The sequence below is a fragment of the Atractosteus spatula genome, chromosome 8 (genome assembly GCF_055471065.1).
Source record: "Atractosteus spatula isolate fAtrSpa1 chromosome 8, fAtrSpa1.hap1, whole genome shotgun sequence".
In the NCBI taxonomy this organism is placed as follows: Eukaryota; Metazoa; Chordata; class Actinopteri; order Semionotiformes; family Lepisosteidae; genus Atractosteus; species Atractosteus spatula.
The window spans coordinates 31,424,549-31,451,323 of record NC_142713.1 but is presented as its reverse complement, the minus strand read 5'-3'; the positions used below and the strand labels follow the sequence as shown (position 1 = coordinate 31,451,323).

The following is a 26,775-nucleotide window of genomic DNA, read 5'->3' as shown; positions in this document are numbered from 1 at the left end:
CAAGCTCAGTCTGTGAATTCTGAATGACATTTGTGCATGAAAAAGAAAAGTAAAACCATTGACTTTAGATTAAAGGTTCCTTAATTTTACTATAAACAGATGCAAAGTGTACGCTTCTCCATCTCTGACTGAAGCTGCTAATGATATTATTCTTGTGTCACTGACTGATCTTAAAGTATATTAAGTGTAGTTGATGGAGTTTCCTCAGAGCTTGCATAGAAAATTGTGTTACATAGCAATTTTTTCTCGGTATGTGTAATTTATTGTAGTCAGAATTTTTATGACTCCCACTGTGTAATAAGAAGGTTACACAACTTTTCACAATGCAGAAATGACCAATATCCAAGAGGGGACTTGTGATACCATATCCAGCTCCTCGACAACAGACGTTTCTGATGTAAAAAAAATAATTTTACATGATCATGTCTGTGCCTGAGCCCTGACATCAATGATGGTAACATAACTAGTAATGCCTGAATGTGTTAAGATGTTTTTTTTTTTAATTTTACACAAAACAACTGTACTTTTCCAAGAGGTAAAGAGTTTTGTTATAAATATTAACACACACTGACTAAATAACTGCCAGTTAGTTAATTTTAATTAATCATATGAATGTTTTTTTAAATGTTTTCTACCTTAAGATTTCAATAAAAATAATAATTATAATAATCCCTTACATTTATAATGGAGGGCATCCATTGCATCTACTGCAGCAGCCTACTACACTGTAGATCTGATAGAGAAATGTGAATTTGCCTCACCAGCTGAATTAAGTGAGAACTTTATGTACCCTATATTATGCAAACCTAGGGTAGAACTTATCAAGGGCACTGAGGTGAATACCCATTTCTGATATTAATGTTAATGACCAAGTAGCCAAGACCTCAATTTAAACAAATGCCTGAATAACAGATGACCACTGTCACCATCACCATTACTTTTCCTAGAGGACTCCCATTCCACAGGTCCATCTAGAAGGGTGCACCACTACCATAAGAGTGGCTATGAGCTACAACTATAAGTAAGAGTTCAAATCTCCAACCCTTTATAACGAGTTAGGTCATTTCTCAGCTTTGTCACCAATTAGACACTAGGCATTAAAGTATGATTTCGTTGAAGTAACATTTATCTATTGTCATGAAGAGAAAAGCAGTTCTGGAAAAGTCTTTTCAACAGAAGGGATGTGTTGTGGTCTCTTATACCAATCACATTCTGTATAAGAAAAAAAGTAATTTGTTTGTGTTAAGTAACATTATTACCCAGAGAGTTGGGATTTTCTAACCTCTAAAAGATACCTTTCATACTGGCAAACTGAAAGGAAAAATGTAGTGACTTTAATATGCCATAATATATTAATGTACTAATGTGCAGTATATCTGTCTTGTTTTAGAAATATATTATTCAAAATTGGAACACTCAAGAAGGCTTTGATTTTTGGAATTTAATTGAATGTACAGTAACATTTTAATCAGCTCTTTAGGCTGTTAATTGACAGGAGGAATAAGTAAAGATTAATTCTGATGTGAAAGAAAGACATATTTTGTCTATGACTAGTTGAATGAAGGAATGAGCACATGAAAAATGCTTAATAATGTGTTTCAATTGTAAAATACATTTCTATCAATAGTGAAAAAATAGTTACACTGAGTAAACAACACTATCCCTATGACAACTACAGCATAACACACTACAGTAGAACTCTATATGAGACAGTGTTTTTATAACATCTTGCTGTCATATACCATCAGTAGTGTTTGTGATGTGTGTATTATTGCTCTGTACACAAGGGATACAGAGGTAACGTTTCTCATGCTAAAACAGTTTAAATAAATATTTTTTTTCTTTTGGAAAATTATATATAAAAGGAACCAATAGTAAATTCTGTTTTGACCTCTTTGCACTTCGCAGTACAAGATTACGGGCAAACAGCCCAAACCAGACAGACTGAAATTACTAGTTCTGAGTTGGATTCAGGCAATAAAAAAAATACACATGGGAGACTTTACTGTGACCTCTTGTTTCCACCCTAAAGACAGCCAAGAGGTTCCATAAGCAGCAGAAATTGAGGTTACACAGAAACACTGCTATTTTTTACAGCTATTATTTTTCCTTTTGTTCTTTTTTAAAAAAAGGCAGGACAAACAAGGGAGCTCCTCAGTCAAGTCTGGTACTGAAGTGTTACCCTCTCTTGCTTTTACCAGACGATGGGTTGCGGAGGCAGCTGATGAATAACTTCGCCCCCAGTTAGCTGGTTTTATTTTTTTTTCATGACCTCATGCTGTAGGTAGACCACACAGGGCTCTTAAGCATACATACTTGTGATTTCCTCTTGTAAACAGCTCATTAAATGATTGTGTGAAATACAGCTGCCAGAATGCATAGTGATGCTTGCGGCATTTTTTCAGTGAGCACTTACATTGAACAATACAAGAAAACACAATTAATTTACATGTTTTCAGATTTAGCTAATTTTATATTCAAATGTTTCAATATTATGGCACAGTACTGGTTCTGTGTGCTTGAAATTTTGCATTTATAACACAGTGTGCCAGAACATTTTTGATATATGCCTCGTGTAATGTTTTACAAACCCTCAAACTCATGACATTAGTAGTTACCAACAGTGTTTGAAATGTTTTTTGTGTTGTTTTCTTGGCACTTGTCTTAAATATGATACATGCCTGGGGAAAAAAATCAAATCAGCAGTAAGCAATCCATTTTTTAACAGCACCATTCAAAGATTGTTTTTATGTTGCAACTAAGCAACTAAGGTTGCTGCTGGGAGAGGTGTTAGTGGAGCCAGCAGGGGGTGCTCACCCTGCGGTCCATGTGGGTCCTAATGCCCCAGTATAGTGACGGGGACACTATACTGTAAATGGGCGCCGTCCTTCGGATGAGATGTAAAACCGAGGTCCTGACTCTCTGTGGTCATTAAAAATCCTAGGGCATTTCTGGAAAAGAGTAGGGGTGTAACCCCAGCATCCTGGCCAAATTTCCCATTGGCCCTTACCAATCATGGCCTCCTAATAATCCCCATCTATGAATTGGCTTCATTACTCTGCTCTCCTCCCCACTGATCGCTGATGTGTGGTGAGCGTTCTGGCGCACTATGGCTGCCGTCGCATCATCCAGGTGGTGCTGCACATTGGTGGTGGTGGTGGAGGGGAGTCCCCATTACCTGTAAAGCGCTTTGAGTGGAGTGTCCAGAAAAGTGCTATATAAGTGTAAGGAATTATTATTATTATTATTATTATTATTATTATCATAAAGAATGCATCTCTTATAGCCGCAACTAAGCAGACATCCCTGGATAATCAGATTACAAGGTGCAAAAGAGTCGTAGGGCACAAGTTACAAGGTACAAATGAGAAAACAAAGAAATAACACGTATGATAAACATACTGTAAATGGACTGATTTTCATTACTTAAGCTTAAAAATCCGCCCATTCACTCACCCATTTTCTAACCTCTTTATACAATACAAGGCTGGCGAGCAAATTAAAAATAGTGATTTTAAATAGCTGAACTGATCTCAATATTAAACGTGCATATGACTGCAAACATCTGATGGCTTTTCTATGAATACTGCTTGACTTTAAAATTTCGAGACAAATCTAAACCACAGACTGCTGGAGGTAAGGCAATCAATCAGACTGCCCCTGCAAGGGTAGCAGACTTCACATTCTCAAGTTAACCAGCTGTTGTCAGAATTAAATAATCACCTTCACTAACTAATAATGCAAAATCATCACAGCTACCTTTTCTCAACATTGATCTCAAGTCATGTACTCTAAGCATTAATAATATAATGTGACTTAAATATATTAACTTCTATTACTTGCTACTAGCACTGTGGCTAAGGGACTGCGCCTTTGGCTGGAAGATTGTCGGTTCAAATCCTGTGGCCGGCAGAGGAATCCTACTTTGTTGGGCCCCTGAACAAGGCCCTTAACTCCAGCTGCTCCAGGGGTGCTGTATAAATGGCTGACCCTGCACTCTGACCCCAAGCTTCTCTCTCTCTCCATCTGTGTGTCTGTGTGTCTCATGGAGAGCAAGCTGGGGTGTGCAAAAAGACAAATTCCTAATGCAAGAAATTGTATATGGCTAATAAAGTGATCTTAATCTTAATCAAAACAGATTCACCACTTACGGAGCAATAATAATTTTAATACTGCAGGTTGTTCACTTTTTTGCTTCTTCTTCAATCTCAAAGAAGGAAAGTTACTCATACTTTTGACAGTCAACTACACACAGCCTGCAGCCAAATTCTGGTCTATTTTCTCCCATTTTTAGGTAATGAAGAAGTACAGAACTGAAAGAATACTGCCAGTTTTAACGTTAAAAATGAGAAAAAGATGCCTGAAACATGATGAGGCAAAGGTACAAAAAAGTTCTGACTCATTGCTTGGTAAAATTCCTCCCACATGGTGGAGGTTCTTACTGCTCAGTGGGAGATTATAAACTGAACACAAGGGGTATGACACATGCTATTTACACTGGAAGACCGGGTGATTCGTGCATGCCAGCTTGGACTTCACAGTCTCTCAGAAATCCTGTTAGTCTGGCTGTGTTCAGAACCAGTGGCACTGTCCAATGCACAGAACAGAAAGCAATGAAATCAGCTAGAGAGCTAACCATTACAAGCACATTTAAAACCCTACTCCGGTAAAAAAAAAAAGCTCTAGGTAATGATAGAGATCCAGAGGTGCCACCAGTTTGGTTTCTACCAGTCCTCAACTTAATAGCAAAGGTTGTATTTCTCATACTGTGCATATTTCCCTGTGATTTTCTTTTTTTTTTAATCCCACAACATGGTTTGTCCTTTTGAAGACCTTGTGTGTCCCCTTAATATATATAAATCAAAATTGGCCAAAATAAGTGTTGAAGTTTAAAAAAAATCAGTAAACTTGGCAATTAAAAAAAACTGTTTTCTTTCAGCATATCTTTTAGCTTTTTGGTTCCTCAGTTTAATTGAAGTACGCACTCTGTAGTAAGTCGGTCACTGAGTAGCTGAGTAGATCAGTCATACATACACAGTATGGTTCCCTTGCCAATTGAGAAGCACACAAGGACCGGAAAAGGATACAGTCTATCAGGATGCACGCTGTGTTCATCTGTACAAATCTGTCTGGAACTGGAGTGTGACTTTGGTGGCAAATAATATAGGTTTCAGTCACTGAATTTTTGTTTTATATAAAATATTTCAGATGCTGAACAGAGTCCCATTAAAAATACACAATTGTAAAGATCTTGCAGCAACAGTCATAATGTATACAGCACCTGTTAATAATGTATTTCAAATGAAGAGTGTATTTCAATTAAAGAAGAACAAAAATATGTGTTTCTTAGACAAATGTGAAAAGGATAAATAGCACAAACGTATATAACGGCAGACTGTAGACAGTTCTGCTTATGCAGAGGAGGTGTATTAAAAAATGCCAAAGTAAATTCCATGGCAGCGAATGACTTGTAAAAATTACCTGTTGGGATGGAAATGGAAAAGTGCATTCTTGATGTGGTCAGGCTGAATGGGAAAACTCTGCCACATTTAAGCTCTCCACACAAATGTGAGTTTATTGTATTTCAAAGAAATGCCTTTCAAGGTAATAGTGAAGTGCATGACTGTCTTCATAGCCTTGGAAAAACACAGCACTCCCCACGAAGTCAGCCACAATGAACCTACTGAGATAACACTGGGTGGGAAAAGAATATTCCCAGAGTGTTTAACTAATACATAATAATACCCCACAGCATCACCAATTGACTCAACTTTTTATATGTGGACTGCAAAACAACATAATAACATGAAAATTTGAACTATTGCACTTTGTTGCTCTAAGCTGTATAGGAAAAGAACCATAAAGCATTGGACTAAAGAGCTGTTGTCTTCAACCCATTGGCTTTGAGAATTCCAACACCATAATTTTGCATTACTAGCAAAATAACCACTTTAAAAGTGAAAGTGTCAATCTATAAAAATAAAAAAGCATTAAAAGCAGGCAAATGTCTGTACTACTGAGATGACTGCCTTGATATATACGATGATTTAAGGAGACAATGTGCTGAAGAATAGACCAGAGGCATGAGCAAGACAGGGTAAAAACTCTTCAAGGTCTGTTGACGTGACCCTTGCATTAACACCCACCAGGTACTGAAATTCAGTGTTGTGCCAAAAAAAGAAAGTGAAATCTGAGTCCTCATCACCGTCAGTAGTAACCTTCTGATCACCAGTTGTTCAGAGGTTGGCGCAATGAGAGGCAGATCCACTGCCTAACCTGAGGGAAACTACCCTTGACTGGCAACTTGACAGGACTGGTATTTGAAATCGCAAATAATGAAATGAAATGATGAGTGTCAGTGATAAATGGTTCACCTTAAAAATCACGCTGCAGGGGACCCTGAATCGGCTGAATTGGTAAAGGCACTCGACCAGCAGAAGGTTCATCCATATGACAATGGGTTCAAACCCGGGTCATTTCAATAGCTGACCGTGATCGCCCTTCCCCAGTTCGCTGAGTGCTGCTAGGGCAGAGTGAGATTAGGCCGCCAGGGTTCTCTCAACTCTCAGTGACACAGGCACCCCTGTGGCCCCTGGGAAATCTGCACGTGCTGCTGGTGAGGGACTTGCATCTGTTCTAATCAGTGGTGAACCTCTGGTATGGGGCTGTGAAGCCTGTGATGCATTAATAGACAAATGGCTCAAGTGCCTTGAATGGCTCAGGCCACGCTTCCTTTTCTTTTACTCCCCGGTACACAATCGCACAGCCCACAGCCACAAGCCAAGACATAAGAAACACCACACTGGCCACTTCACATCAGGTGGAGAATTCATGCTGTGGGCCAGTCAGGTGATGAGTGCCCCAAGTTTACAGATTCATGACTAATTCTTGAAAATAAATGATGCAGCGGCTGTCTGCATCTCCATTCTTGGATTTAAAAAGTAAACTGTTGCAGAGCCCATGTGACTCATCGAGTATGGGTGGTCTGAAGATCTCAGCAGGTATTATACAACCTATAGGCTGTTACGTTAACTTATTGCAAGCTCGTGGAAGCAGTGCATTATTCACAGAGCACGACTGGTATGAGGTGAAGTGGAATCTAATCAGGAAACCCTGGCTTAGAGCTCAGCTTGACAAACCTTGACACTGTGTGCAGTAAGCACAAGAGACTGCATGTTATCACTGAGAGCAGGGTCGGGGTTTGGACTGTCATAAAATGTGCTGTCCGACATTTAGGAGTCAGTGCAAACAGAAGTGCATTTCTTGTCAAAGAATATACCTCAGATGACACATAAGCATTTATTTTTCCAGAGCTTATACAAAGGATGGAGTGCTGATTTGCAATTTGTTATTCCAAACGGATAGCTATAAAATGAGGGACACAAAATGTACTTCTTTCTAAAGACATCAACACTTCTCCACATTAAATTACTAGAGTAGTATAACAGGTTTAGTTACAAATCTTTAATTAATTAAACTGCTGTCCCAGAAATGTCTCCCACAGCAGAAAGGTTATGAGTAGATTTAGTTAATTATGATATAAAATCCAAAGGACCTGATAAAGCCTGTCACACTAACTGTACACATCTCTTTGTGTTAATTAAAATTGACTTCAGATCCAAGTGAAATACCTCTAACAGAGCTTCAGATTTGCCATTGAATTGGTAAACCATGATACTAATTTTAAAACCCATCAATAATATTGTGACTTTTTAAGAAAGAGGTCCATTTGTAGTTTTGGTGCAAACCAATACACTGTTTGAAAGTAAAACGTCGACAAAAATATTTTATGATTCTCCCATAAAAGGTTTGAATGGGGATCTGTCAGTATCTAAGCCGCAAAGTAGTGAGTATGAGTTAATTCCATGCTAAAAATAGAAAAATATGCAATGACGTCTTCTTCAAAACATTTTACCCTTTTTTACTTTTAAGATTTGTTCCTTTGTGTCTTTCAATGTCATTGGTACCTCTACCTTATATGATGCTGCAAACAGGCTATTTTAGCCACATTGCATTAGCAAACTCAGATTTAACAAATTTACACAGGATAGGATATTGACAGTTCTTTTTCAGAAGAATCAATCAGTGTGGGAAATTTAGTGCTTTTTTGTAAATGTATCCTATTTCTAACTAAACAAACTGCATTTACTTTTCATTCTGCTAAAGTACAATAAGGAATTTGAAATGTGGATGCACTGAATTTTAGAAATCTGTTTTAAGATTTTTCTCAAACCCTCTCTTAACCTTTTGGTACGTTTTCCAGTGATTTGTAAGGATTATACTATTGCCAAATGTGTCTTTTTCTTATTTTTATCTAATGTGGTTTGCTCAATTTAAATGTCTCCTCCACTGCTTTTAAGTATATGTGAGTCAGAGAGACTAAATATTAGTGAATGTACTTTAATCTAGTTACACTGCAGAAACCTTCCTTTTCAAATGACATACCTGATCAGGGAATGCAAACAGTGAAAGACTAGAGGAGTTTAGCCAAAGACATTTACACTGGGCTTTACCACACTAGTCCTCAGCAAGTGTCAATGTGGCACAATGACACGAAATGTGCCTATACTACTCTCTTTTTCTCAGTCTAGACAGGATATGTGGGATTTCAGTTTTACATTTGACTGCAAAGACCATCTGGGCTTCAATTACAAAAAGTTAAGCAGACTGCAGATAGTCTGAAAAACCAAGTATATGTCATCAACAGGGTTGATCAACAGGAGCTCTACTGTGAAAGCCACAGACTAGTAATCTGTGTGGCCACAGTTGGAAGAAATATACAGTACAGTAAATTGTACATGTCTGACATAGGTTTTTTGTGTTCTTGTCTGTTCCTTTCCTCCAGTACAACCTAGGCAAACTTTTACCTGTTCACTGGTCACTAAGCCCTCAGTTGGCCCAGATCATCCCATAAATGTTCACTGGAGCTGAAGTCTGACAAACAGGGCGTCCACAGCATAACAGTAACATTCTCTTCTTCACATGAAAACCATCATTACACATGGAGTGTGAGGACATGCACTGTCCTGCTTGAACGTCACATCAGGATGAGCCCTCAGGAAGGAGAGATGTCCCTGGACGTGATCAACATCGCTCTGTCCTATCAGGGTTCTGTCACTCACCACAAGTGGAGCTCTGCAGCGACAAGACACTCCTGCCCACACCATCACATTGAAATCCTGCTTCAATCTCGATGAGCTCTCCTGCACTGTGGCCTAACATTTATATATACTATATCATACTTTATGTGGTCTATAAGTTGCTTGCAATGTCTTGCCAATTTTAGAAACTGCTGTCTGTATAAACTCCAGACCATGAGCTACAGTGCACCAACCTAGTCCAGCTTCCAACGTACTGATGGCAGGAAGGAGCTGTTCTCCTGATAAGTTGAGCATATTGGTTCTTGTATGTGTTTTTCTATCTTGATTTTCTATTATGAAATGTGCCCATACCACCTGGACAAGTAAAATTACCTCATCACTTGTGCTAAGTCCACTCTCATTGATGTGGTGATTTAGTGCTCAAGCAGCAATCACTGCCAGTCGTGAATGATCAATTCAGCCAAATAAAACCCAAATTTATATGTTTAATAAATATCTAAAATCCATATGCTTTAGTTTTATAAAAACATACACACATACTGATTTATTTGTTTTGGTGCTCAGTATATTATTTGCATTGATCATTATATTTGTGAAGGTATAGTAACATGCCTAATGGTTTAACCACTTAATACAATTTACTTCCCAGCATCTGGCATTGTATTAGTAATCATGTCTTTTTTCTTCTTCAAGAAGCTTTAAACAGACAACATGAAATGCCATAAGCACAAGCTTTGGTATGGGGTATTGGGTAGGTTACCTATCGCTACAAAAAATATACTTTGTTTATAGAAACAACAATGTTAACATCATAGCCTTAAAATAAAGATCTCTTCTCTTTTTTCTAGTCTCTTATGCACTTTCTTTTTCTCCAGATCTTTATAACATAATTTGCTATTATGACTTCCAATGCTGCAACTCAAAACATGCATAGAACAATCTTCCTATGTAAACAATTCCATGGAAATCATCTTTCCAGGTACAGTATGTACCAGGTTCATATAGTTTGCATATACAGTAACAGCAAAAACAAAAAACCAAGACAATGTACAAATGCACAATCCTATTTTTAGCATTACTTATTTTTTCGGTTATCTTTCAAGAAATCAGGTGGGTAGCTGCGTCAGCATGCGTAGGCTGCAAAGGAACAAGTAATAGGTTTATTCCATGCTGAAAAAAAGAAGAAAGAGAACACAACGTTTCGGCCGTGGAGCCTTCTTCAGGTGTGAGGTGTGAGGTTGCTCACACCTGAAGAAGGCTCCACGGCCGAAACGTTGTGTTCTCTTTCTTCTTTTTTTCAGCATGGAATAAACCTATTACTTGTTCCTTTTCAAGAAATCATATGCCTTTATTCTGCATGTTTCAGCAAATTAAATCATAAGCACTATTTGTACCAGCTCTATCTCCAGGTCAGACCATAACATAACAAAAAAATAATCCTGTGAAATGGAACTGTATTACATCACATATACTGTGGTTCCTAATTTTAAACCTGGAGCAATTTTCAGTTATTGGGATTTCATTCAGCTGAAAATAAAATCTTCACACTAGCTTACAAAGTTTTCCCATTTCAGAATTAAAATGTGGACCAACATATTGCAAGTAAAGAAAACAGCAGAATATGTTCCATTTCTTCAAGGGCTCTTCCATATAAAGATACTGGCATTTGCTCCGTTTTGAAGTGGTGAATCAAATTCCATTTAGTCCGCTAGAGAGAATGCAGAGTCTGTGGTAGGTTGAAGATACTGTAAAAAGATGCCTTTAGCACTTTTTAATTACTTGTGGAAGTGTTGAACCATGTCAGCTATGCATTTTGTAACACATTAACCTCTACAAAGCAAACAGACCAAAATTACATGGAACAAAGGTTGTGGTTAGCACTCACAATCAAAGATTTTTTTCCCATTGTTACGTCTTGCAATGATATGTAGGTGTCTTTCCCCAAGAGCCCTTATATAGTATTACACAATTACACTAATAATTAAGAAATAGGCTCTACAGATTTGGTTCTCTTCTCTTATAAAACTGATCACTCTATTAATTCTTGTGAACATACACTGTAAACAAAGATATACCCTCTGCACATGGCAAGGATGTGTATATGCAATATATATGAGGCAGAGTGACAAACAAAAATGGAGAAAGATACCAATTTACTAATAAAAATTTTGAAGTAGACATGATTATTTTGTGTGATCTGGGACGTCAAAGGCAAGCTCTGAAAACAACTGCAACAGGTGTAAAGCAATAATGAGATAAAGTCTCCAAGATTTTAGTCTGAGAAACCAAATCCTTGCATGGTAGCCTGGTCCATAAAGAAACAAACATAAGGTGAAATAAGATGCCTAAAAATTAAATATTGGTTCCAAACAGCAACAATAATGGTTACAGTTTTAAAATGAGCTATGCTGGCAAGAAGTATAACACCTGGCAGCCTAAGACAGGCATTTTACACCAACCTATCATCACCGACAGATGGAAATTACCACACTTTTGAGTAAAAGTACAAGATGGATTATGAAGTTAAAGCCTTTTTCTGTCCCACATACAGCAATCTGTTTTGCTATGTCTAGTGTGAAGGGAAGCCCTTATTAACAGATGATAAGGCTGATTCCCTCACCAACCTCAGGTATGTATGCCCACACACTGATTTCCACATAACAAAGGCTTGTTCTGTTATTAATTAGGTACAGCAAACTACTGTAGGTGTCTTGTGTTACGGGAAAGGGGTTATTCAGTGCATAGACGAAAAGCTGTAAGGTCACTCAGTCCAAAGACATCGGTTAGGCCTGATTAAATGTAAAAAATTCTAGCATTTAATTCACTCAAGGCTCATTAAAAAATAAAAATATTGGGTGAACTTAATATTGTATTCTATACAACTAAAAAGGAGAAAACCCTGAAATGTGTGTTTAGGTGCCAGTCTTACTTGGAGGTCTGCATAGCGGCTTTTGTGAGCCTCTGCTTCTGTCTCCTTTTCTTTCAGAAACTCTTCTTCTAATTTGGCATGCTTTTCCATCATCTCCTCGAGATCCTGCAAGCAGCAACAAAAGGGTACGGACTGAATCTTTCCTGGTCTTTTTCAATGAATTACTTAATTAACATTTTTAAAAGAAATAAAACTATAACTCTTCCAAATGTTTCCAACATGTGTCTCAAATATAGCTATGACCCCTGCACACTGTCCTGAAAGTTACTGCAGATTTCAAATGTACTGTACATCAAATGAGGAATTCATCAGGAGGAAAATTTTGAAATGTCATGAAATACCATGGGGAATATCACCCATTTATGGGTCTGTATTTTGCCAACAACAGTGTTTGGTATTAAAAGTATTTAATCATACAGGTTTATAAGCTAATGTGCAAAAATCTCCAGTGCTGCCCAAGTAACAAAAAGCATATTACCCTGGAGTGTGCAAGACCATAATCGTCTTGCCAATATCTGTCCCATCGACACAACAAGGTTGGACAGGTCTACAATGTAGACTCCTAAACATCCATTAAAGTGTATTCTTGTTATATACATAAAGTGGTGCCCATTTACCTTTTTGATCCAGGATTTTTCTTCTTCAGTGGCAGAAAGTTTAGACTGCAGACTGGACAGTGTTTGCTGGAGCTGCTTCTGACTTTCCCATGACAGTGATGACACACTACCCTTCTGAGAAGTAACAGTTGATTCTGCAGCAGATAGGGAGTCCTCACAAGGAACGGGAAAAGCCTAAGCACAAGCAGTAGAGTGATAACTTTAATTTCGGGCTCTGGGAGCAACTGTTTTACTACATGGTACTTCTGCATTCTTACTTCAGTAAAGAGAGCTTCAGTATCTGACTAGATCCTTACATTCACTCCAATACCGACTAGCTACTGACTGTTTTAGATTTCAAATACTGTACCATCTATGAGAAGATATTCAAATACTACTGGTATCACAATAAACAGTCTTAAAAAGCGTGTGTAAGGGTCCAAAACCAAAGAACCTAACTTGCTATAATGTAATATATGTAGTGGGGCACTGAATATTAATACTAAAGAGGCACAGAGTTTTAAATTTTTAAGAGAGGCCCTGGATACTGTGTTAAACTATAAGAGTGATGGGTATAGAAGAGCTGCACAAGGGTGGGGGAGTCGCATGTACCAGTTAGTACCACTCAAATCTGTGGACAGTACTGGGTCTGGGCCTGTCCTTGCAATGGGATTTAATCTGCGGTCCCCGTAGTCCACACTGAAGGATACAAAGAAATGGAAGAGAGCCTCTCTCCACTTACGAGTGAGACAGGGAGCTACCGAGTTTCCCGCTGTCCACTGGCAGAGCGAACATGATGGATTACATACCTGCTGCTCCTCCTGAGCGCTGATGACCGGGACAGGGCCGGGGGTGTCAGACTGCTGGAGGGGCCCTGAGAGAAGAATCACAGAGCTGGCAGCTGTCTGGTCCAGTGAGAGGTCTGGAGGGGCACTCTGGGAGAGTTTCATCCCCGGAACTGCACAATCGAGAAAGCATAGGGGGAGAATAAACAAAAAAAAAAACACATCAAAAAGTGAAGTGTTCCCACTTGATCACTTGTCCTAAGATCAAGTGACTGGGACTATAGCACTGAGCACAGGAAAATATCACTTTAATTTAATATGATCAAAATGATATAAACCTGCTCAATCAAAGCCTATTTAAAATCTCACAAGATCTGCCGCAGAAAGAAGTTCCAGATAAAGAAAATGCTTATACAGATACAAGAATACATACAGTACTTAACATATTAATACACGGTCAAACTTCTGTGCTACCACTTTAATTTTATAGTGAATTCAGAGGAGTAACAGCTTTTATTGACTATTTTGGCTGGTCTTAAAAAAAAAAAATCAAAATCAAAATTTCTTCAGCACCACTTCATAAACGTCTTTGTTGCACATAATCCCCATCTCTGCACAGGTCACCAGGAGAGGAAGCTGCATGAACCAGCCGAAGAGGGGAGAGAAGGGGCCTGCTGGATTTACGAGGTGATGATCTGAGCCTCGCCTCCGGGCACAGCCCCGAGGGCAACGTTTGGAAAAGACAGCAGAAAAGCACAGCGGTGGAAATCTTGCTGAAGTGTGCTTGAAAAGGATCCCTTTTCTTTTCCCTCAACAGACAGCTCGGTTTTCATACCAGCTACTTACACTGGCTGGGAGAAGACTACATTTGTTTTCGTTAGAAAGTATTCTCTTTTTTTTTTTAAATTGCAACTGCGTTCAGTGTAGTTTGGCAGAGCTGCTGCTGAAAATGCTGATTTACCAGACAGGGACTCCAAAGTCATTCATGAGGCCGGAGAGGAAGGCTAATGGACAGGTTTCCAATGGTCAGCCCAAAGCAAAGCTGAAGCGTCCAAAACCGCAACAGGGAAGGTCAAATACCTTCTCTGAAATTCCAGTCCCTAAACACTGTTAAATCACATATCTGCTTGTATGGTATTTTGCAACTACTGCAATAGTAATATTCTCCAAAAATATGTTTTACAGTTCCCCCTCTTCAAGACTTGAGTCTAGATTTATTTTTCCTATTTTTTTTCGTACAAGGTCCTAAGATCTAGTATCACAGGGTTTGATCAGTCCAACACAATCACACATTGACTTGTGACCTTTAGCAAGAAAACACCGGAGCTGACCAATTCATATTCTCTTCATCTTTGGACTAGAGATATTAGCTTGTCATCTACAGTATTAGTGGTGTCTCTAAAACAGAAATCAGAGCATGTTTGTTTGAATGTGCACATATGCATTAACTCTGAATTAAACCTTGCTTTCTTATGTGCTGATATTGCATTTTCATACAAAAAGTTTGGAAAGTAATTTCTTTCCATAAAAAATGTACAAAAATGTACAAAAACGACACTGAGACGTGACTAAAGTAGAAACTCTATACCTCTGTACCTCAGCACTTTGGTAATGTTTCTCTTAAATGCATTGGGGGGAAAAAACAGCATTCAGAAATAAAAAGAGATAAAGCCTGGAGAGCCTAGATCAATTTGGCAACATGTAAAATATATAATTGTTTGCAATGGACAGTAATGCAAATCATTGTTTGACTTTCATTTCTTCACCATTACATAAAACATTGAATTGTGTTTTGTGCTACCTTTACAGTTTCTAAAAGATGGAATACAAGGGAATATCTTTTCCTTGCATTGAACCGTCAAATCTGAAACCTCTGTTTCACATAAAATCATCACAATTATTACAAAGATTTCCGCCGATATTTGCCCATATTTTTTAGATTCCATTTTGTCAGACGTGATACATTATTTGATTGTTTTGACTATTTGATTTTTATTAAATAACCTAAGTTAAATATTCCCTGTATAAATCATTACAGAAACCCACCTTGTCTCCTAAAAACGAAGGAAGGAAGCTGTGGATTTATTAGAAAAAAAACAAACGAGAGGATCTTTCCCACAACAGCAGTGTGTAAGTAACCCCAACCTCTCATTAGATAAGTGTTTTGAAATAATGAGACAAAATTACCTGTGATGGTTTTAAATGTGTGACTGGGTCATAAAGTTCACTGCATGCTTCTACTGGTTGTAACCTTCAAGGGTCCAAACCTCAATCTTTTCAATGAAAGTGTTTCAATTTTGAGGTGTTAATAATGTTATTGCTATTAACCTTTTTCTTTGTAGCAATAACTATAATGTTTATATTACATCACTTAATTGAAAGGCTCTACCTAAATAATGATTTAAATCACCACCTGGGGCTCCCAAGCTGCTCAGAAATTAAGGATGCTGATACAGTGATACCGATACCGATACAGTGTGAAGGCTGGGCAATGATAACTGCCAACTACCTACCAGTCTTGAGGGGAACAGACATAGTGAGGGTTTCCTTGACTTGCCAAAAATCACCCCTGTGGTTTGCCAGGCTCCTGTAAATTTTTGACATCACTGGTGAAATCTATTCCTAAAATGTTAACATTGTGCCCTACCTCCACTATATTAGGTGACAGCAGGGTCACCACCTCGTAGCCTGATCCTTCAGATCTCTGAAGACAGGCAATACTGGACCTGGACAGTATTAGGATTGGAGACAAGTCAAGAAAATCCATGTTGCTGCGCTAGTAGTGCTGGTGAACCCAAGAGCTGGCGCTCTGCCATCTAAACCACAACATTCAGACTAATGCTCCAGTATGGTGGCTGTGCTGTAGAGGTCTACCTTCTGTCATACAATCCAGCTCACTGAATTTTTCTATTCGTGCCTCACGACACCCATTTGGATGCTGCACTTCAGTGATAGACAAACAGATTTTCACTTTTTGTATATGTAAAATGGTCTGGATTTATTCAGGAAAAACTGTGCAATTAAAATGCAAAATGGTGGTCTTCTCAATCTCAATCATAATATTAATCCTAATCTTAATACTACACAATTAATCTGAACAATTGGGCATAATGTCCAGGGGTTGAGTTTGTTTGAATAGACAGATCACAATGATTCTACTGGAGCAATATCAATTACAAAGACAGGACTAAGTGCTAAGTGCACAATTTAGCACTATTTGCTGATACAATTGATGATGAAGCTGCCAAATAAAAAGTGAGTGCCAGGCGCACTGGTGGTAATGAGGTACTAACTGCTTGCTTTTGCATATAGTGCACATGCAGTCTGTTCTGACAGAACTGCGCAGATTAAGCTAGCTGGAAAACACAGTTGGAATGGGTGGCTAACTGTTAGGGAATCAAAAAAATGTAAAAAAAAATGTGGACAATCAACATCTACAATTTCTGTATTGAGGTTTCAAAATGCAAGGGTGTGAGCAATGACTGTATTTTAAATTCTCAAACAGGGAACACCCACTAACCAGCAGGGGGTCCCCATTTTGTTGTCATGCGAGGAGCTATTTTAGTCTGTATGTGTGTGCACTTACTAATGTCTGTGTCTTAAACCAACTCTCCAGCGAGACAATACAATGAAGACATCATCAAAATGTCTTACTAAACTTTTCCAAAGCCTCCCACATGTGTTGCCTCTGGGAAGGGAAGGGGAGCTGAATCAGATCTGTTGCTCTGTTTACAGACTTGTAGCAGAGTCCTTCAAAATTCATCCCTTTATACTTATGCCTTACAGATTTATTTTATGACACAATGAAAACAAAGCCTTGCAGGTCCACCCAAATCTAACGGGCAAGCGATCTGGGAATATGGGTGTCCAAAGAGAAACAAAGACTTGTGCTCACTTTCCTTTTCTGGTCTTAAACTGGAACACAACCCCAAACAAAAAATAACATTTAGTATTAATTTGATCTCTCAACACAAGAACTGTTCAAAATCAATTTCTTTGTAAAAATCAGCAGTGAAGAGTATTCATAAAGCAAAACAAATCAAACAGGATTCTGCTTAGTTCTCCGACCAATACACACTTTATACTGCAGGGAGCCCAAAGGGCCTCATAGGGATTCTATTATGACAAAACAAGTACAGAATCTGGACTTCTACTGTTAAAGTACACTCTTTCAGGACACAGATTTTTGCAGTTAAATGCATGCGTTAATTTCTAGCTATCAGAGAAATGTGGTCTATTTCCTGCAATATTTCTTACATACTAAAAAGATTTTCATACTTTTGGGCTTCAGGATATTTTTTTTCCTGTTATTTTCCATTTCACCTATATAAACATAAACAATTCAGGAGATCTCTCAGGGTTGATAGAGAATTTCCATGCTTGCTTTCAGGTCCAGCGATAAAATATACAGCCAGGAAACAAGAACAAGAAAACAGTAAAACAATGTGTTGCCTTTTTTCAGCTTTTCTGAAATCAGATTGTCAGAGTTAGATAACATGGCATGTAATAATCTTACAATGAAGCACTTCCAGAGAATCAAAAACCACAAATAGGTCAGTGAACATGTTAATAAGATAAGCAATAAAAGGAAAAGCCCAAGTAATAAAAACTTCCTTTTGAAAAAAGGATTTGAGATTGTGTAGCAGCTTCTGTTTGCAGTTCTACAGGTATTAAAACTGCAACAGAGGTAGCCTGCAGTTACAGTGTGTGTGTTTCTGCACAATGCTTTATAGCACGTTTACATTGAGCAGCTGATACTGATCATGAACTGCATTCCTGACATTCTCAGGCCCAAACTCTCAGCCAATGACTCTGCTCAAGCACAGGTATTTCCAACGGGTGAGAGTTGAAAGAGACTCAACATTTCACCACAGCTAGCCCGCTTCAAGAAAAAGTCCACTCCATTGATGAAATATTAAGACATACACAAAACTGATTTAAATGTGTGCCATTAAAGCAGATCCCTCTGTTGAAAAGAAATGCATTAGACATCGCAATAACAAGATCAGAGATGTGATTAATTATAGTAAAGCTCTGCCAAAGAATTAATATCCTTGGGTTAAATTACAATTACAGGGTGCAGGTACCTCACCTGAAGGAGAATTTTAGGGCTTGCAAAAAGTTGGAAAGTTAAACGCAAGCAGCTATACACACTATGGTTCCTTTGTGTAGTGCAGATTAAAAGAAAAAACTCCTAACTTCAACAATAAGCACCTCCTAATCTCGATAAGGTTGCTTTAAGTCTTTCCTGTCATAAAATGGGACTTTGAAGCCTTTTAAGACACCAATCCTCAGAGACAGGATGAATTTTTTGGACTAGACAAATTTAGTGAAGTATGTTTTAACTCAGAAGGATTGCCATGCAGTTTTTCATCCTCCCAAACAGTCATGAGTTCATCTCACTGTTTTCCCATCACTGGCAGACTCATTTAGCCACTGGAAATGATGTGTCTGCCTAGCTACAGGTCAAACTAGAACTTAAGCAGAACTCTTTTCAGATTTAGTATTGCCACAATGTGAGTTGGAATTAAAAAAAAACAATATTGCTGCTAACATGCAAAATCACATTTGAAATACATAATTAAAAAGGTCAGTAATCAAATGTATATTGTAGCATTTCAGGTCAAAATACATCCTGCAACATGCGTCTTGATCACATCAGCTCGGGCTGAACTGACTTATTTAAAAATCTTTGTCTGTTCGACATGCAGTGGCCTTTGAAATAACCCCAGTGTTGGACAGAAAATGAATTTAGCCCCAAGAAGATCCAATCCTCCTTGTTTCATGTCATGAAAATAACTCGTTAACAAAATTACATTATCAACTTTTGTGCTTTTTTCTTTCTAAATGCTGCTTTTCAGTACTGATCACAAATAATAAGAATGCCAGGAGCAACTGTCCCATCAGTCGTTCTTCTTTTGTAATGCAACCTTTATTACATAGTCGCAGCTGAGGGAAATGAGAAATAGCCATGAGATGGAGGAACTTTGAAGTCCCAGTTCGTAGTGGCATGTGTGCCAAATATCAGACCCAGCAAGGAGAAACTGACAGACAGGAGTGGGTCCCAGGTTGTCAAAGGAAGTAAAATACAACAGTCTATCCTGAAAACCACACCTAACATCATCAAAGTTAATTCCACTATAGGAAACGAAGATTTAAGACTTGGAAGTTAAATTTAGCAGCTCGTGGTGCACGCTTAGCACTGACACTAAAGCCCAGTTACAATCAGCACCAGTGACGCCAACACAAGAAGTTGAAATGGTGGTTTTTGGTCCCTCTAATCTTAGAAAAACTGCAAGTGAGATGTAAAGCCAGGACGCTGATTGAACAGCAGTGTGCTGTCCTTGAGCGAGCATCCTCCAAAGAGTAGGCCTGCTCCTAATCATGACTGAGGTGGAGACTCAGTTGTTGTTGTCTGTGGTAGGACAAATCTCATTGGCATAAACAACATAAAAAAACAAATTCAGAGATCTTAGAAACAAATTTACAGTTAGGACTAAATGAGTGTTTTTCTCAGAGATCCTACCTGTGCTTTACGAAGGTGACCAAATGTTAAACTATGACACGGTGCGCTCATGATGGCTCCAGCTCCATCAGCCACTGCAAAACTTACTTTGACAAAGGAATGAGATACATAGTCGGCAAGGGCCAAAGTAATACAGAGAAATGTGAAAACATTCAAACTAGAGCAGAAGGGGAGAGGATTCACAGAAAATCTGCTAGGCAGATACACAGGGTGAAGAAGATAACCCAAGGAAAAACACAAGTTGCTCATAAAAAAACTGGTACCACTGAACCATGGCAAAGAATATAACACTGCTGCATGCATTGGTACTTTGCATTCTGAGAAAACAGAGAACAGAGAGAAAAGATGGAGGTATAACACTATAGATCAAAAGGTGCACAAGGGATTTTAGTTTTCATCGTTACATTGGGAAACAAAAACAAAGACATCAACAGCTAAAGCTGAAAAGGCAACGTGGCTAATAATTGATTTCTATCAATGCCAGAGCACTGGGTAGAAATCTTGATCTAGTCTTTTCAAACAATTAAGATAAGAGTAAGAAAAATTCCCGTGTCATTATAATATTGAATACTGTAAATGTCAGATTTAAGTTACTGATTCACAATATAAACATAGGTTTATACTTTCAGGAAAGCAGACTACAAAGGAAAGAGACAAGTTACAAGAAGCAGAGACGGATAGGACAGATTTGGAAACAGTAGAGACAGGATGGCAACATATTAAAGAGATTCTGCTTGAAGCACGGAACAGTTTAATCTTCTAAGTAAAATAAAGTCAGGATAAAAGTGGCCCAAATGGTTTAACAAATCAAATAAGAAAAATATAGGGAGAAAGAAAGCGATTATTAGAACACCATCCAGCTAATGAAGAGAAATGGGAACTGCAAGCAAAAATAACCAAGATGCAATACAGTGCATTGCACAGGGAGGCTATGTAGTTTTTCTGTATTATAATAGTATATAAAAACTATGAAGGATAAAGTGTCTCAGAAAAAATACTGGAAAAATATTAGACTTGTATATTCAATTATAAGATAAATACTTCACTACGTTTCCCAAGGAAGAAAGTTCTATGTTAAATAATATTATCATAGACAGGTTCAGATGTGTATCAGATGCATGAAGAAAAATTTAAAGAGCCTGAAGGAGTTCTAGCAATTGTAATTAAGGCTTAATTTCAATAGAAAAACTAAAGATCTACAGATAACTTTTTAAACCTTTTATATGTCATAATGAGCTGCAAATCTAGAACAAGTTATTGTTGCTGTCAAAATTCGTACATCATCTTTCTCAAAAATGGCTTTAAACAAGGCCATTAATTGGCTACTAGCGCCCAAATTAGCTAGATGGGCCAAATGTCCTCTTCTCATTTTAACCTTTCTTAAGTTCTCATACAAGTTTTAGAAATAAAAGTAACAGAGCTTTCAAAACCTATAACAAAGCATTAACATTTCTTAAACTTTATGATTTGGGGAAAACAATAAAATGGAAAGGATTAAGTTTCTGCTTTGCAACATAATCTCCCAAGAAACTGATTACAAAGATATATTTGGATAGGTATATTAAATAATTATTAAATATTATTTCACAACACAAAATTGGATCACAAAATAACAGGTAAACAAAGATTTTTTACATATTCTGAAACCTAGCCACTTGACCATTAAATGTAGTAAAACATCAATGCATTTCTTTTAAGGAAAATAAATCAAGAAATTTAATCTGATATCACTTTTGATTTAACCAAATATTCTTACATATAAGTTACACATACAAATATAAAAAAAATCCTTGTCAAAGTAATAAATCAACTCTAAAAAGTACTGAACCAGACTAATCTTTTTATTTGTATTCAGCTTTCAACAGAACTTTCCCTCAAATGGAAATGTTTGGATTTATTGTACTTCTCATTGTGAGACAGTATACAGTATGCCATAGATGAAACGAGAAGAAATGGAAAAAAAAACACATTATGAGCAAGACATATCCTGTTACCATAGTTTAGGTATAATCTGCTGATGATTCCCTTTAGCTGTCATTTTACTTTAATGGAATTTCTCAGAACCTCAATGACTATGGATGTTAGATAATGACCTATCGTCTGGAACGGCACTTTTGAAGTTTAGAAATGCAGGGCCTGCAGCCAGCTTTTAACAGTAACACATTCCCCCAGCTACACACAGGGTTTCAGTCATTCACCTCTGGATTAGAGAGAAATGGGAAAAAGGATGTGCTTCCTCCTCTGTTCTCACTTTGCTTAAAAAATTACAAAGTATGCCGAAAGTTGAAACTTTGCCCATGATGACTCACTGAGGTTTATATCTCAGTCACTGTAGCCTCCAGGTGGTGTTCTAGTGTGCTTTGATAAGAACACACACAAGTACAGTTACTACTGCAGTTTAAAAACAATCATTTCCTGTTAATAGAGATTCCAGTGCTCTACGTGCAATTATCTCCTACTACATTTACCATTTTCTTTGTGTAAGATTCTTTTTGCATTTAATTTACATCCCATTATAACTTCTTTACTTTACATGACAGCAGCATTGCCACTGTCTAGTCTGTCAGATCTCAGAAGCAAGGCATGGCCTGGTCAGTACAGGGACTGGAGTCTTCAAAGGAAAACCAGGTTGCGCAGGTGGTCACAGTGGACCAGGAAGTGGTGCTTTTTCCCCTGCACCAGAAATTCCAAAACAAATACCAACCATGGCGATGTTAGACTGCAGATTTGCTGTCCTTTAGATGAGATATTAAAGCAACATCGTACTAGGTCATTAAAGATCCCCTGGTACTGTTTTTAAGAGTACTGACTAAATTCCACTGTGTGCTTGCACATTCTGGTCTCCCTAAAGTGCCCCCTTTATTCAACTAGTGAAGCAATTCCTCACATCTCTCCCTGGTCTGTTATGTAGAAGAGATGCTGGCTCATAAGGCATGCACTTCAGTGTTCAATGAGGTTAGTCTCATTTAAGAAAAGCTCTTGGAGAATCTTCAAGATGAAAAGCACCATATGGATGCAAGACTAATTAAAGATAAATAGCATGCAGGAAATACCAGAAAATGCTCAAATGCAATTCCACAAAAACTAAATGAAAACACAAATAATGAGGTTAATGACGGTTTCAAAGCATGCATCTACCACAACCATATACTCTGTAAGACTCCAATATGCCTATTTCTTTTCTTTTAATATACACAAATGGAGAACATCAGGGAACATTAACTGATCAAATAAGCAAATCTCAAATTTCATTCCAGTATTACTGTTTTACTTCCACACTAGTTAATGTATCACTGATTAAGGCTAAATTAATTGCTCATCCTATTAGGAAATGTATGAATCAAGTTATCAAGTCAATTAATCAGTCAGTTAGTAGAGTATAATAAAAAAGACACAACAAGTAAAGCTTGGAGTTTCTTGACTTTTTCTAATTTTCTACCCTGTATTTCAGTCTGACAACACCAAGAGGTCATTATAGCCTCGTCTAAGGCCTGTTAAGAAAGGTTACAAATGGGAGGAAGGTATTCAGCCCATCTGGCCTGTTTAGTATTTAGTACAGTAGATTACTGAAAAAATAAGAAAAGATAGTTTGCAAATTCAGCAGTAAATAGGTCAAAGTATGCAGTCAGTACTTCTTCAATGTCAAAGTTTTAACTCAAAGTCTGTTTATTGTGTTGTCTGTGCTGTGCCTTTACTGTACCAGTGTTCAAAATGTTTTTATAAATTCTTTACTTTTATTATACATTTAATTATAAAATGTATTACTTAAATTGTACACGGCTCAGGAGGCATATTTTTAAAAGAGTCCAACATTTCAGTTTGATTTACTCATGTATTACTTGCAAAGCTGCCATTAGGGAATTACATGTCCAATGTATTGAATTTGGCAACAAGCCTCAGTGAATGTCATTGTATACCTTGACCATGTAACTTGCATTATCTAAGATGAATCCAGTCATGTTTATGAGATCTATTTCTAATATGTTTCATAATGTTCCCTTGCCACTGAGGAGTAATTCTAAAGATGCCGATAAACTGCATCGGCTAGAATAACTGTCAGTTCACTGGCACTTGATTGTCTTTGGAAAACAAAATGCACAAAGCATAGCAGACTTATTAACTACAGATGCACTGTCAAAAATTTGGAGCAGTTTTTAAAATTTTGTTTTTGTGCAAAATGGTCTGTTGTAAATACCCTTTTCTCAGAGTTGTTATGGGAATTACCCCAACTTTTATCACATTTCTTGTGAAGGCCATGTATTTTGGTTCACATTCAAGGGAAATATTTTAAAAGGAAGTTAGTTAAGATGTGTGTATGTCCCACTGGGACGTCCCACCACCATCAAACTCATACCATGCACAATTCCCAAACGCACAGTCACGGAGCGCATCCTGTATCATGTCCTTAAACCAAACATGCAACACAACACTTTGGTTACACCACAAAACATATACACGCGATATTTTATTCATTCATTTTTAATTTCTCTCATATGTGACTTTTCCAAAATTCCGCAGCATACCCGTTCATGCTTGAAAGCATAACTCCGCACCGCGCCGTGTTGTTTCAGTAACGCAGATATGATTAGCCACAGTGCCTATGCTGATGACTGCAGACATTTGAGTGATTATGGTGCTGAGAGGAAAAGGACAGACCTTGACAATAAGGCATGGGAGCACTCTCTAAATCAGTGCCATCTAATGCTACAAGTTATTATGCACACTTACTATGCTGAATAAATACATAGCATATAAAATGTATATTAAAAAGACTACAATATAAACCACTAATATAAGGAGTATAATGTGCACCAACATGCTTCATATTCTATTTTCTATTTCTTACCCAACCCTTCTGTATTCTTATTACAGGGGACTAAAATAACTTTCCCCTTTATTAATGAGTTGTCGTTTTAACATTTGGAGATAATATTTTAGAAAAAACATTGTTTTTCTTGACTGTGAATATTCCTCTCAATAATTAATGGGTAGTTGCATTAATGCATGTAGCTTTTGTTCTATGAAAGAACAAAATCCAGTTTAATGTGGACTTGAAGTGATGATTAAAATTATTTTCTTACTGTATAATCTATTTTAAATTAAAGGATGAAAAATCTGTCCTTCTCAACTAAGGTACTGAAAATAATGGTGTTTGCGGTTTTCTTTTCAAAACTTCCATGCACTAGTAACTTCTAAGAAAGAGATGAGATTAAATCCTGTCACACCCATTCACTTTTAAGTATTTATTCTCTACTTCATTTGTGCCATGCGAACCCTTTAACATAAAGGTTTGATTTGTACAGAATGTTTTATAGATATTTTGGAGATTGCTTTTTCAAAAAATTAGATTTTCGAAGATTTTATTGGTGATTAAGAGTCTTAATTTATAATGGTTTTTGCAGTTCTATGCCAGTGTCACCTAGGGAAATTATTTTTTAACTAACCTCATCTTTGAAGTAAAAAACTGGTCAGAATAAACACATCTTCCACCCAACCCTAAAACATGGAAACTGCTTAGAATTTGAGAGAATGTTGAGAATTATCTCTGAACTTCTGACATTTGCTTAGAAATGGGCAGCAAGGTAGCACAGTGGTTTGTATTGTTGCCTTGCACATTGGGTTTAATTCCTGGGGTGCTATCTGTTTGGAACATTTATGCCCTTCCCATGTTCATATGGGTTTCCTCCAGGAGTGAGAAGAGGAGAGGCATATTAGTAGTAGGCATAGAGGCATCTTTCATGATCTATAATATAAAGGATCTTAGCAATAAAACAAGACCAAGACAAAAACAGGAGAAACGAGAATATGAGAATTACAGTATACTAAACAGAATCAAAGTTAAGTGTATAAAACTGAGGCTTAAGACAGGATGTGAAAGTGCTGACTGCCTTGAAAGATCTAATAGTTTCTTCTGCATAGCTCCTGACGTGCTCCAATCATCTGTTCCACAAACAGGGGAAGTTATCCACCGCTTGACAAAATGTGGCCTCTTAAGACGGCTGCTGGATCGTTTGATCAGCTATCTCCAATTTTGGTAGGTGACATTCATATCAAGATGTAGCGAAATAGGACTACCTACTGCATAAATCACAATGGCCACCAGACTGCTATTTTTTAATAACACTTTAAGCTATCTTTGTTTTGGGACCACTGCACCATTTTACATGAAACTTGGAAGGTTTACTTCAACTCAGAACTGCACCTCACAAGATGCAGCAATATGAACTATATTATTGTAGCAAAGGAGTTGCTGTGCCTGCTGTTGTCCGTCTCACACCAATTGCAGCTCATGAGGCAACAGTTTTCTGCAAACCATGCTGTACAACAGAGAGGCAAATGACAACACTCAGTGAAAGAGTTTTTCGTTTATTTTATTTCACTCAGAGTGTTAAAGTCAATCCATCTCCCTGCTGCCGTCATCTTTCCTGCACCGCAAACCGCTTCAGTGCAAAAACTGTTTGTCCACTTTGTTGTAAGACTTGGTAGGTCTAATTCTAGTTTCCCTTGGTACTTGAAGTTCAATTACACTGCTAAAGTATGTGAGTAGGTACCTCTCTAAAAGGTTTTGTAGTTTAAGTATTTGTTTTCTGTAATCGTTTATGAGCATTCAACAAAGAAAAATCATCATTCAATGTTAGCACTACATGCACAATCACATTGAATAAAAAAGAGCTTCCGTACTGGTTATGTCAGGCCAGATTATCTGTCTTAAACAGAACAGTAAGACTTTATCATCATGTTTAATACTGTTAAATAATTTGCTGCTCAATATTTACTAGCATACCAGAGAAAACTCTATATTTAGAACTTTAAAAAATTAAAAGTGGTGCATCACATT

General features: G+C 37.5%; 1 protein-coding gene across 1 annotated transcript in view; it reads right to left on the bottom strand.

Annotated features, from left to right (window-relative positions):
* The window catches only part of LOC148829417 (coiled-coil domain-containing protein 91-like), a 158,007-nt gene that overhangs the window by 90,088 nt on the left and 41,144 nt on the right, over window positions 1-26,775 (bottom strand). Inside the window, exons 4-6 of the mRNA XM_088923508.1 lie at window positions 13,436-13,584; window positions 12,648-12,821; window positions 12,031-12,135 (exon numbers count right to left, since the gene is read on the bottom strand). Coding sequence (XP_088779634.1) covers window positions 12,031-12,135; window positions 12,648-12,821; window positions 13,436-13,584 — 428 coding nt within the window. The remainder of the gene's footprint in view (window positions 1-12,030; window positions 12,136-12,647; window positions 12,822-13,435; window positions 13,585-26,775) is intronic.